The sequence below is a fragment of the Vidua macroura genome, chromosome 5 (genome assembly GCF_024509145.1).
Source record: "Vidua macroura isolate BioBank_ID:100142 chromosome 5, ASM2450914v1, whole genome shotgun sequence".
NCBI lineage: Eukaryota > Metazoa > Chordata > Aves > Passeriformes > Viduidae > Vidua > Vidua macroura.
This window is the reverse complement of record NC_071575.1, coordinates 60,760,269-60,774,365: the sequence shown is the minus strand read 5'-3', so window position 1 is coordinate 60,774,365 and position 14,097 is coordinate 60,760,269. Positions and strand designations below refer to the sequence as shown.

Below are 14,097 nucleotides of genomic sequence, written 5' to 3'. Positions count from 1 at the left end.
CGGGGAAAGGGCGCCGGCGGCCCCCTCGCCCCCGCCTGCCGCCGCCACGTCCCCTCGGGGCCGGCCCTGACCATGCCCCGCCGTGGCTGCGCAGGGCGGCGGGACGCCCGCGGCGGGCGGTGTGCGGGTGGCGCCCGGCGGCGGAGGGCGGGCTGCGGGGCGGGCGGTGCGCGGGGCCGGCGGCGCTGCGCTGCGCCCCGATAGGCGGCGGCGGGCGGTGTCGGTGCTGCCGCCGCTGCCGCGGCTGCTGGTGCTGGCGCGGAGCCGCTGAAGCCCGGCAGAGGGGCTCGCCGGCTCTCGCACGCAGCGGCGGCGGCGGAGTGCGTCGCGTCGAGCGAGCGAGCGGGGAGGAGGAGGAGAAGGCGGAGGAGGAGGAGGAGGAGGAAGGGGAGGGGGGCACCTTCTCGGCGAGGATGCCCGGAGCGGCTGCAGGGACGGCGGCTACAGGAGCAGGCTCGTCAGGAGCGGTAGCAGCGGGGATGCTCCCAGCTCAGGAGGCGGCCAAGATCTACCACACCAACTACGTGCGGAACTCGCGGGCCATCGGCGTGCTCTGGGCCATCTTCACCATCTGCTTTGCCATCGTCAACGTGGTGTGCTTCATCCAGCCGTACTGGATCGGGGACGGCGTGGACACCCCGCAGGCGGGCTACTTCGGGCTCTTCCACTACTGCATCGGCAACGGCTTCAGCCGGGAACTCACCTGCCGGGGCAGCTTCACGGACTTCTCCAGCCTGCCCTCGGGAGCCTTCAAAGCTGCGTCCTTCTTCATCGGGCTCTCGATGATGCTCATCATCGCCTGCATCGTCTGCTTCATCCTCTTCTTCTTCTGCAACACAGCCACCGTCTACAAGATCTGTGCCTGGATGCAGCTGACCTCGGGTGAGTGGAGGCAGCGGCCCCGGTGCTGGGGGGCTCCGCGCCGCCCTGTCCGGCACAGCCCGGCCCGGCCCGGGGGGCACGGGCGGCTCTGGACAAACTTGCGGCGCCGGCTGCCGCCTGGGGCGGGGAGCGGTGGGGGCGGGTTTCGAGGGCCGGGGATGCCCCGCCGGGGCAGGCCGGGAGAGGATGCTCGGGGTGTCGCGACACATCGGCAGCGTCGCAGAGCCGTGCCCGTGCCTGCCCCGGGCCGCCCCGCCGCCCGACTGGGCGTGGGCCAAGTCAGGCTGAGCCCGCAGCTCCTCGCACCGCTCCGAGGGCTGCCCGGTTTCGGTCTGGGAACCGTGGGCAGCTCCAGCAGCTCCAGGGACTGTGGGCGGCAGCGGGTGGGTGTCCTCCAGCGCGTGGTCTGTTGTAAAGGTCAGGAGAAAATGGCAGTGGGGACAATTCGAGCTGGCGACGGTGGGTGAAGGCAGCTGCCCGCCTGTTGAAGCTAAGTCCCGGTCCCACAGTTCCACCTGGCCAAGGCAGAGCTCACTTCGGCTCCGCGGGAGGGGTTGGCGAGGTCTTTTGCTGGTGAGCTGGAAAGGCAGCTGAGGTCGCTGGATGTGGCATGCATGAGTTTTGGTTGGGGTCTGTTTCACTTGTCCACAAGGTTTATTTTCCACTATATGTTAGGAGTGCAAAGAAAAGGAATTAATTTCAGTTGCTGATTTTGTTTCAGAAGATCTCCTGACTTCATTTGACTTTCCCCATCACATCCAGTGTCTCCCTGGGGAAAGTGTATGGCAGGAAAGAGGGAAAACACCAGGACATCCCTTTTTGCATTTCCAGCACAGCTTTCCCTCTGAGTTAGTGGAGAACTGGTTATTTGTGTGCAGCTGGGAGGGTAACAAGAAGAGAACAGTCTGTAGAATTAAGATAGTAATACAAGCAGTTTTAGCAAGACAGAAAATATTAATTCTTCAATCATTTAGGGGGGAAAAGGGCTAAAATCAAAGTATACCTGTTACTTGTCCTTCTGGTAAAAGCCTGAAATTGAGAAGTTTTGGAATAAGCAGGAATAAGCTGTTAGGGAAACAGAGCAAAATGTCACCAAAATGGGCTCACAATCACTTTTTCAGTCCCTTTAATTGACCTACATTCATTTCAGGTTCTGAGCAAAAATTTTTTTTGAGTTTTCTACTGAACAGCTTCAGCATTATTCAATTTGCCATCTAGTCCATGAGGCTTGGTGGAATTCCCTGATTTGTATGAAACAGCTCTAACCATTTCTCTCTCTGATGATGTTTTCCTGTGTGCTATTATACATTTTTATGCTGTTTCCTTCACTGAAGTTTCCTTGTAATTTCTTTCTGTATCACTTGGGCAGTGATGTTCTGCAGCCACTTGAGGTTGATAGGTTTTTTCCCAGTTCCAGTGAGTTTAGATTTGGGTTCATTATCTCTGTACTGGGAACCCCCTTTGATGCTGGTGGCTCCTCTTTCCATTCAGTAACATGCATTCTGACATGGTCTGGTTAATTGTACACTGTCATGTAACTTGGCTCTGGGCAGAGCAAACTGTTTCATCTTTGCACGACTGATGTCTCCTCTGCTCCATTAAGGACTTCTGTTTTCAGCTGTCTCCTCTTCTTATGGCTCTGCTGCTAAAAGGTGCCATGAATATTCACTGTTTTGATGCATTTCAGCATGTTTTTTTCATGTCCAGTGTGCAGTAGGACAGCACAATTTCCAAATCCCTTGCACTTTCCAGCATCAACATCTATGGTTGCACTACTTCATGCCCAGAGGTGCTAGTGCAAGGTAGATAAAATGAATCTGATTCCTTTACTGTGTTTCTGTACAGGTGAACAATAATGTTAAGAAACCACCATATGTGACTGACCTACTGGACTCCAGTCTATACCATGCTGCACATGTGCAGGTGTGCCTGGAGATACAGTTTCAGACAAAGAACACAGAATTTTTGTCATCTCCAAAGCTGGTAGATGCACTGTTGGCATTAAAAGGCAACAAAAGGAGTTTTATGTCAGCAGAAGAATCACTTCTCAGACTGCTTCCCTTCAAAATTAATAAGGGAATACATGCATAGCCAAGTGGTTGTTTGCTGTCTTTCCCAATTTGTACATAAATGCCTTGGAAGAACTAGAACAATGTTGGGTGTTGAAAGAGCCTGACTTTATTTTTGCTGAATGTTTTACCTTAATTCAGTATTGACCTCACTGATAATTTCTGTGTTACTTAAAAAAGTTTCCTTGAGGGAGAAAAAACGACTGCTTTGCATTGCATCCTTTGAAGAAAACAAAGGTGGTGGGACAGAAGGAAAACAGAGTAAAATGTGCAGGACAGGAGTGTTATAATGATATGTTTTCTCTGAGCTATATGACCTACTTCTGTTATTAGCTTACTGTTTGAAAGTATAAGTAATAGATAATAGTAATCCTAAAATGCTTATCTCACAAAAAACAATATAGTAATGCAATCTACATATGCATATGGTTCTGTGTAGAACAGGAACAAAATTGAATCTGAAGTAGTGAAATAAAGAAGCATGTGAATATAGCTTTGATTTTGCTTGCTATTATGTACTTTCATAGTGTTAGCATTCGGTTAGGTAATATAATACTTAAGATGGATATAATTTAAATCTTGTTAGAATCAGGTTTCTGATGTGGAATCATGCTTGGTTTAGGATTGTAAATGAAAGCTTAGGAACTGATTTCTTTAGAAGAAAGATTTGGATCACATTCTGTCCTGCATGAGTCATTATAAATTGTCAGCATGATATAGCTCTTGTTTTGAAAAGGTGTTTATTAAGTAAGAAAAAGATAAACAGTATCTTGGGCACATACACTTTCAGTCCTTGTTGCTGTCTAATCATGTCTATGACTAGACAGGTCTATGACATGATAAAGAAGAAAAATCCTGAGAAAAAATGTATTTCCTGTGTGTACATGAGTACAGCATAGATTAGATGGTCTTATGATTTAGCCATGGCTTAGACTGCCTTTTTTGTTGCTTGTGCCTAATGCTGTCAGGGTACACTTGATACTTTGAGAGCCAGTGTTGGCAGCCTCTTTCTCCATCCCCTCACCTCCTCTTCTGCAATTGCAAAATCATAGGTACAAGCAGTATGCACTCACCCAATTTGAGTGGCTGCATGATCACAACTCTTGAAATCATTAGGAATTAGGTATTATTGTTTTTTGTTATACTATACCTAAAGTTTACAGGAAACCTCACAAATAAAGATAATTCTTGAGATTTATTCCTTTATAGGTTAAATAAACACTTTTGTTCTGTCATTATGATTTTTTTCACTATATTTGTCATTATTTTTTTTCCTTTACTAGGGTGTTTCAAGTTATAAGAAATAAAAAAGTAAGGAAAGCAGAAGAAAAGCACAGAAGTGTCCCAGGGACAAGCAAGATGAAATCAATATATAGGTTTTTCAAGAGATGCCTGAGCCCATGCCCACAGTAAGAGGACCATTGAACAGAACATAAAAGCTCTGTACTTTGGCAAACCACAGTCCAGTGATCTTTGACAGTGGTCTGTAACATGGGCCCACGAAAGCATCAGAGCAGCTAAAGCCCATTTTGCCCTCTGTATTTTTGGTTCTCCAGCACTCGTACTCAGGGACTTCCTCAGATGGATCTTGGCATTTAAAAGCTCTTGCTAGATTTTGTTTTTTGAGACTTTGGTCGCATTTTGAACCTGTGTAAACTTGTAGCATTTACTGTGCCCCAGAGCAAGGAGTTCCACAGCTCAATATGTGTTGTGTGAAGATTCAATGGTTTTTGTTTTAAATCTTGTGCCTGCCCATTTCATTTCATCTTCTCAGCTCATGCATTGGAAGAGGCTGTGAACAGGGAACTTGGAGACACATTCCCTGTCCTGGCTCTGCCTACACCTTTGCTGTATCCTCTCAGCTACCTCATTTTGAGACCTTTGCCTTCTTAGTCAGTCCTTAGTTGTTAAGTTGTAGCGAACTGGCAATCATCCCAGCTGCCCTGCCTATAGCCATTTCCAGAATACTCTATCTTTTCAGAGTCTGTGGGACGAGACCGACACACAATATTCAAGACCGACAAACCAGCCATTCATACAGTGAATAAATGATATTCTCTCTTTCAATCTTTGTTCCTTTCCTAGTAATTAGTTATACTCATTTTTTTCCCTGTTAGTGAACAGTGGGCTGATGTTTTCACACAACTGCCTATTATAACCCCAAGATCTCAGTCCTGAAGTGGAAATAATCAACTTGGGGCACATAATTTTGTGTAGTTAATTTATTTCCCCCTTAAAGAAATTACTTCATATTTATCTACACTGACTTTAATTTGACTTTTTATTGCCTAGTCACTAAGTGTTGTGAAGTCTTTCTTCACAGTCAAGCCTCATTGTAGCTACCCTGAATGAGTATCAGCAGCTAACTTTTTGTCACCTCGCCATTTATCCTGTTTTCCAGCTCATTTATAAATAAGTGAGTAGCTCCCCAGTTTCAGCACAGATCCCTGCAGGATTCCACCATTGACCTCTCTCCACTTGAAAAATTGACAGTAGTGTCCTACCATCTGTTTCCAATTATTTATCCTTGCAAGGGCATTTATTTTTTTCCTCTGGGAGTCTAGGTTTTTTAAGACTTATGAATGATAGATTAATCAATTGGCTTTTGGAAATTCAAGTAAACATTGCTAATGAAAATCATAGTACATATTATTTTTTACTTCTTTGGAGAACTCTAGTAGTTTTGTGAAAAATTACTTAAAATAGATGTATTGGTCCTACTTCCTTTCATCACACAAATATGTCATGTTTGTACACATGCTGACATACACTGGGGTTTTTTTTTTTTTTGTAGTTCTACTGATTTATGTCATAGACGTGTTGGTCTTTCCAAGGTTTTCCCTAGACTTGTTTTAAACTAGTTTTTAAAACTGGTTTCCTATCACTCAACTGCCAGATTTTTGAGGCCAAAGCAGCCATAATGAAGAGGTTATTACATGCCACAGTTAAAAGTTTGTTTAAAACAGGGAATTGTTTTAGAATGAAAAGGAGAAATTCTTCATTCCAACTGTGTTGTTTGCTTTTATGCTTGAAATCAGTCTGCAGGACCAGGTGACTTTTATGTAAGAGTCCTAAAAGGCTTGACCTTGATGCTCTTGGAGCCTTTGTTACTGCTGTTTGACAGATCTTGGTATAGGGGTAAATTCCTGAAAAAACCCAAGACCCAGCCTTGCACCAGTGTTTGAACAGGGTATCTCAGTCAGACAAGGATCTTGTTCATGGCCTCAGTATCCTTAAGAATTTGTTGAGAGAGCAATTTACATTTATGGCTCCTGAACTTTGCAGGTGGCATAAAAATTATTTGTTTAATAAATTATAGTTTGTCTAATAAATTATAGTAAAGATAGCTAATTGCATAGACTGATTTGGATGTCATAATAACATGGGCTTATTTCTACAACCTGTATTTTAATACACCAAATGCAGTGTAAGATTTCTGAGAATCAGAATCATGGAATCACAGAACCATAGAATGGTGTGGACCTTAAAGATCACCAGTTCCAATCCCCCTGCCTTGAGCAGGGACTCCTTCCTTGACTCCTTGTCCCTAAATGTGTATGCAAAAAATGGACTCCTTTGCCTGCAGTGGTTCCCATGCCTGTTCTGTCTAGGTCAAATATCTTTCAAGACGTCCTTTCAAGTATAAAGTAGAAAGGATCTAAGAACTGATTAAAATAAATGAAAGAAGAAGAGCTAAAAGGATGAATTTTCTTGCTGTTGAAAAGAAGATTAAAAATTGACAGATGATGGCATATGAGGACCTACAGGGTAAGATTTCAAGTCATGCAGTGCTTCTTAGCTTGATGAATGCTGTATTTGGAAGCTGAAGTTACACAAATTTGCATTAGCCATGAGGTATGTACATTTGTAAACTTTTAAGTTGCATTTTTCATTTGTTAATTGTCTTTACTAACTCACCAGAAACAAAGAACTGTACCAACAATGCTGTCAGCTTTTGTTGCCACTACATACCCCACATGTAAAGTGGGGAGGTGCATGGGAGGCAAAAGGGACAGGAAGACAAGTACAGAAATATTGAGCAGGTTTTTGAGCTTGACTTTCATCACTGATGCTGATTTTAATAAAAGTGTTAACACTCCCACGGCACCTGCAGGGTGAGGTGACAGAAGTTATTTAGTGGTCTCTGAACAGTAGTGGATATTGGACCATCAGGGAGAAAAATCTGAAAAATTCTGGTTCTTGAAGGCTCTGCTCACGGTATGATTATTATTGACTCTGCATTTTGGGGAAACGAGGTGCTGGAGCTGTGCAGGCAGGCAGGGAGCAGGGAAAGAGCCAAGTGCTCTCCTTGTCAACAAATGACTGTCTCATCAAGCCTATAGGGACATCTAATGCAGGCAGTCGTGGTTCATGTGCTTCTTTTTCCCAGAGGAGAAATCATGCTGCCAGTTTGATTTTCTGTATGTTTTGCTCCAGAGGAAAGTTTCCCAGTGGGCTTAAAAGAGATCCCTAGAACCTCCTTCATTCTTGCCTAGGAATGCCCCATGGTAGCCTGTGCTCTGCTGCTGTCACACTGGCTGTGATGAGTATTGCCATTGGGAACTGCTTGTGTCCTAGTGAGAGTCAGAAGGTTAGCTGGGGAGGTTGGAAAAATGACCTGAAGGTTTTAGTGGGAAGTTTTGGGTGAAGTGAATGATGGGGCTGTGCAGCTTTTTTGGTTTCTTTACACTGAAGTAAACATTTTCATATACTTTATGTTTGGCTAGAAACATGAAAATAAAAGGTGTATCACATGAACAGTGGAAATGAGGGAGAAATGCTGTGCCCAGTGTCTCATCCCTAAGTATTTTTTTCCCCCAAATACCCTGTGCCCACAGTACCAAAAGTTCTGTCGTTTATGCCTTTGGTAGCTAAACACTCCAGCTCCTCACAGGCTCCCTATCTCTGTAGCTGACAAAGGCACAGCATGTGCTATACCTGGCAGAAAGCTATTTGTCTGTTGGTTTGATGTCCTCAAGCTGCCATCTAGATTTGTTAAAGGATAAACTATTCCTGTCTTTCCACTAGTGGGAAATTGGGATTTTTTTCTGCTTCCATCTTTTTCACAAAACTTGCAGGAATTTAGTGTTTTGAAGGCTTGTAGCTTCAGTCAAATTTGGTTGGAATTGGTCACCAGGCTCAAAATCACACAGCCACATCTGTCTTGATCCCAGAGAGAACTTGTCTAAAATGTATCATGTAAGAAGTGAATATCTTTTATTTGTATGAGCGATTTGAGATTTTGGTAGCAAAACTTGTTTTTTTGAAGAATAAAGGTGTTTAGGGAATGGAGAAGAGATTTTTTTTTCTCTTGGTTTAGAGTGTAATAAAAATTTCAGCATCTTATAACTCTCCCATTTGCCTTTTATGAACATCCTGGGGGCTGTGGTCCACTGTTTGAAAAACAGTAAGGTAACAGAAAAGTAAGATATAAAAGAAAATGCATAAACTTATCCAGGCTATTTGAGGATGAATACCATTTCACTGAGAAAAAGTGTACATGTGAGGAAAGAAAGAAGGGGAGAAAGAAACTGGGAAAGAGTTTAAAAGAGGAGAATGTTACCTATTGAAATGTGGGGAGCTGAGGTTAAGTAAGAGAAATGGGAGTGGGGTTTTGGAAAGAGGCTGGTGTCAGAGCAGCTCTATTTTCTTGCAGCTGAGGGAGCATCACTGGCATAGCATACATCTGCTGTCAAGTTCTTTCAGGGATTCCTTCTAAAAGTTTAACGAAGAAAATTGCTATATGCCACAATGAAGCCAGGAAGAGGGAAACATACAGATATTATCAGCAGTAAAAAGGCATGGAAGAAAAGAAGGCTAGATTTCAAACATGAAGGTTATTTTGCCTTTTGTGAAAAGAGCCTTTTTATCACTGTGGTATAAACAGCATTAGCTTTGATCTTGCAAACATAAAGACAGCAAACAAATCAGAACAGAAAATCTGTGGTATGATCAGATGGTGTGGACTCAATATTTGAAAACTAACAAGATCCAGCTGTGAGGAATGGGAGGGTCACAATATTGAGGCATTACAAGGAAAACATAAAAACATTTTTGCTCAAAAATGGTGAAAGAAAAAAAAGGACACGAACAAGGCTATAGCCTGGAAAATCTGCAGAATTCGATAACATTGGTTGCTATCAGCATTGTTAAAATTGCAGCAGCATGACAGTGAATAGCTAGATTATGCATTACTGTGTGGAACAGTGTGCAGCTCCCAATTACTAAGAGAGAATTATGGCTAGAATCCTTAAAAAAGGTGATATAATAGACTTCAAGATTTGTCTATTCTAAGAAAGATATTATCCATCTTCACATTGGCATTCAGAGATGCAGAAGACTTGAAACAAGCTGGCCTTAGAATAAGAAGGTCGTACTTACCGGGGGAAAAGGTTCTTTTATTTTCTCCTTGAGGAGCCAGATGCAAATTTATGAATTTCATTGATTTTAAAAGGTAGCTGATGGCGTCTGTGGAGAGCCTCTTTGACACAAGCACATCATGTGCTATTTCAGAGAATATTATTCAATCAAGTAATTGAGAGTGCATCAGAAGGAGAAAGCTACGGAATAAATGGTTTGAAATAAATCATTACAAACAGTTGATGAGTTGTCACGCATTCCACTTTATTTTTCTGGTTATATTTCAAAAGGAAAAGTTCATAAAGAAGAAAACTAGACATGCTGTACATGCAAAGTCAAAGACAGATATTCTGAGTTCAGAGGTTCAGAAAACGCTATTTGTGAAACCTTGGGAGCTTCTTTTGTTTACTTCTGGAAGTCAAAAGTCAAGTGCCTTGCTTTGTAGAAGTTGACTGAATAAGGTGAGTGATCTCATGCAATTACCATGGCCAGAATGTGTCTTGTCCTGCTGTGCTAGACTGTACCTCTGCAACTTGCTATAGGTTATTGGTCATGGCGAACCTTGTGTGCAGCAGAAGTGTGAATAAAATAGGACACAGTCCCTTAAGATCAGGGAAGATTTTAGCACTGTCTCTCTTTCCAGTTTGACCTTTTGCCTGTTCCTGTGGACTAATAGTCTTCTGCAGTGTCTGTGGAAGGTGAATGCTCCTCAGCTCTGTGGAGTTTCTTGATGGGGGCAAGAGCCTTGGAGAGGGCATGAAACACTGACATAAATGATCCTGTGCCTCTTGGAGAGACATTTCTGTACTGACCCATCTCAGCTTGCCAGGGCCCAACAGAGAGATGTGGTTGCTGTGCCTGTACCCACAAATTAGGCTGGTACAGAGTCCCCCTCTGCTGTAGAGTCAGCTGGCACACTGGCCAGCATCCACACTATTACATTTTCTACCTTCTAAAACTGGGTCACGAGACTCGTTCTGTTGGGAGCCACTAGACTCGTTCTGTTGGCATGTTCTAACTTGCAAACTGTGCTCTGGCAATATTTTGGAAGATTGCTAGATGGAACAGACTAAAACCACTCCTGTAACACATGCTGAGGGACAATTCCAACAATTCAATAGCATCAAGTCAAGTTTCAATACCTGGGAATGCTCCTCGGTACTGCTTCATGCCTACTGTGTAGACATAACCAATATGTAACCAAATCTCAAAATGAGGAGCTCAAGAATTAACTGTGCAGGAAAGTTAAGGTAACATGGAATTTTTTCCTTTAATTTGAACAAATTTATAACTGCAACTTAGTGCCATAGTATAAATTTCTGATTTTCTTTGTTTACATTGTCAAAGAATAATCTCTGGATTAAAAATTTACATGAGATGTAGTTATCTTTGAAATGAGACTTAGTAATCACCTTGAAAAAGACAGATGTTTGTAACCTTTGGCAAGAGGAAGAAGTGATCAAAAATATAGAACAAACCATAAAAAAAGGTTTTCACTTAGAGACAACTGAAGAATGTTACCCATGAGCCTAAAAATCATAAATGAGACTTCTCTCTGATGTAGACTGAGTGTTTCAAAATCAGATTTCCCACAGGTATCTTCAGCTTGGCTAATACATCTTTGAACACTATGAAACTGTTATGCATACACTTAAGGGACATTCAGTGTCATTTCACAAAGAGTTAATTCAAAGTTTTAAGATTAATTTCATGACAGAAGTATTAGACTTTCTATGAAAATAAAATTATTCATCCTTGTAGCTTTATGTTCCTCTAAAGAAAGTTAATTATTACTCGGTTGCTGTATCTTTAGAATTTAGCCTTCCTATTACTGGTGAAGTTATATTAGACCATCATTAAAATAAAAAGGTTGAAATTGCAATGCATGGTCATTACACTAGAAAAATATAGTCCCCAGTATTCCAAACATGCAGATGTCCTACCAGCCACAGTCACTCGTATTTAGCTCCTGTCAGGCATTTGTATTTGGTCGGATTCCTCTGTTGGTGTGGCAGCACCACGTTAGTGTGGCTCACCAGCAGTCACTTCCCAGGTGACACTTGAACTTTGGTCAGCCTTGAGGAGTGAGGGGACAGTGCTGGCACAGGGAAAGGCTGTGCAGCTCAGGGTGGGTAACAGTGGAGACACTCACAGGCCATCAGGTCACAGTCCTGAGTAACCGGCTCCAGGAGAGCCTGCTGGAGTAGGGAGGTTGGACTAGATGGACCTCCAGTGGTGCCTTCCAGCGTCACCCGGTCCGTGATTCTGTGAGGGAAGAGGGGATGGCAGCGGGACGCTGCTCTGGACAGGACACGCGTGGTCCTGGCACATGCTTTGTGAAGTATTTCCAGCTGATTCAGGGCAATGATGATGTAATTAAGGATTCATTGTGGTATTTCATGTGGGATTCTGGACACTGATGTGCAGTTCTGAATGAGTAGCTTCAAAAAGGAAAACCAGTGAGTAGTGACATATCTTGGAAAAAGGAAACTAGGAAAGCTTGGTTAGTTTAATGTGGAAAGAGGACCATTGATAAGATGCCTGTCCTGACTAAAAACACCTGGAACAGCTAAGAACAAGAGGAAAATCAAATAACTGTTTGAGCCACTGATCTTTTCTTTGACTTGATTTGGTTTCCTAAACTTTTTCCAAAGGTGGTACTACATGTCATGTAGCATTGTTAGAACAAATCACAGCCTGCTGGCCTACTTTGCTATTGCTATTTGCTATTTTCTAAAAATCTCAGAAGTAGTTTATGAACCCTCTGCAATGCATGGACTGTAGAGTGAAAACTAATGATTCTAAACTCATGGCTAACAGTGGTACAAGAATAAATGGATATTATCTGGATATAAGTAACTTCAGGCTGAAAATTACAAGGTGGTTTCTAACTATTAGAGCAGGAAGCTTCTACAGCAACTTTCTGAAGGAAGGAGATTTGGTAAAATACTGAGCTGTGTAGTGGAAACAGATGAATATCTGAAATGCATTATAGAATGCAGTGTTTGTAACAGCATATCTTCTTCCTCTCTCATTTCTGAAAACAAACTCATCTGAGTGAATACTCTTTTCTATTCTACTCCCATTTGTTCTGTTTTTTTAAACAGTATCACTTCTATCTCATTGACGTCTAGCATTAAAAATAGACAGGTACCAAAATCTGTATATCATTCAAGTGAGATTCATTCCTGCCTGGCATTCTGATCAAACAGGTAAAAGCTTTCCTTAAATTTCCAGCAAAACTGTAAAACTTTGGCAACATCAGCAGTTGCGGTGGTGTGTTTCATATTTTCTCTTTGCCTTCAGCATTCTCACACAACTTGGATATTAGATGCCCTTAAGAAAATATCTTATTTATGTTAGCTAAGTGCTGGTGTTTAAAAGTGAAAGCAATCAAAAAAAAGAAATATTTACAATATTCTAAAATATCAAGGTTTCAGGAAAATAATTTTACAAATCACCAGTTCTATGGCTAACCTGAGATGTAATTTTGCCTAGAAAGTTTCCCAGAGAAGTTGTCCCTTGTTAGCTTCCCATACACCTAATTATTTTGTGTTGCCATGCTCTTACATAAACAATCTTCCTAAATAGTTAAGAAACTCATCAAATCGCTTCATCTTTTTGATACACAGCTGCATTGTGTCATGTTTTGTGTGAATAGATTGGTGTCAAGTGTTTTGGATGTTGAAAGAAGGGACTCTTTGAGTAGCCCTTGCTCACACAGGATGGGCAGCAGGGTGACGCTGAGCTCCCTGCTCTGTCCTTGCTGCCTCTTTTCCTGCCTCCTGCAGCAGTTTCAGAGAGGGAGAGAGAGGAGGGAGCACTTTTTCAACAGGATAAGAAAGTGTTCAGTGCATCAAATAACTGTATTTAAGGCAGACCCTGGGCTTCAGTGAAACACTGTTGATGGTGTACATGTCTGTGAAAGCTCTTACATGCAGTATGGATACTTACAAATGCTGTTCAGGATTTTGCACCCTTGGAGGGACAGATCTGCAGATACAAGGGTCTGGGTTTAAATTTAGTCTTACTGAATTCAGCAAGTTTATGTTTGAACCTAAGATGATATATTTACTAACTGAGTGTTAAACATATTTCATTTAATTTTAGCTGTATGGTACACTGGAGGAATTGTGCCGAGGCAGAAGTGAGGTGGTCTGTGAAATTGTTACTGCATTTTTGTTTCTTCACAAGAGATGTATTTTCTTTTATTCCCTGGGGCTGCTTTTCCCCATATCAAGTCTGGACCAAATGCAAATCACACTTGTACAGACAGCTCCATTTTACTTTGCACTTCATCAGGTGATGGGTAAGTGCAGATTCAAGAGCAGGGATGTACCAGAAAATGTGCAATGAAATACTCAAGTACACACATCTGGCTTAGCCTGTCAGACTGCAGTAGGGTGAAAGGACCATCAGCCTTGGCAGACCTAACCCAGCTGTGGCAGGGCCAGTCAAGTGTTTCTGCAGTACATCCAGGAGCAGTCAGGCCCTTAGGATATGATGTCAGTCTGTGGTAGCCAAGCCATCAAGCAGTTGCCTAGATCAAATTTTCTGGGCTTAAAATGCCAGGGGGATCCTGTCTGACCTCTGACTTCTATTTCAGCAGGGTACAGGTCTCCTGGAGGTTCTCTGTCATCTACACACAGATGTCTCACAAGCAGTAGAACAGCTCAAGTGATTAGGCAGCAGCATGCTGGCAAAGTGAATCAAACCCTGGTTCTACTCTCAGCCTGCCTGTAAAACCTTCACTTAGGTTTCGCAGTGTAGAGCTGAATCCCACCCT

At 42.8% G+C, this 14,097-nt stretch overlaps 1 protein-coding gene across 3 annotated transcripts in view; it reads left to right on the top strand.

Annotated features, from left to right (window-relative positions):
• The first annotated feature begins 413 nt into the window (after window positions 1-413).
• LHFPL3 (LHFPL tetraspan subfamily member 3) overlaps window positions 414-14,097 on the top strand; it is a 258,434-nt gene continuing 244,750 nt past the window's right edge. For all 3 annotated transcript variants that reach the window (XM_053977414.1, XM_053977412.1, XM_053977413.1), the window contains exon 1: window positions 414-882. In XM_053977414.1, coding sequence (XP_053833389.1) covers window positions 414-882 — 469 coding nt within the window. The remainder of the gene's footprint in view (window positions 883-14,097) is intronic.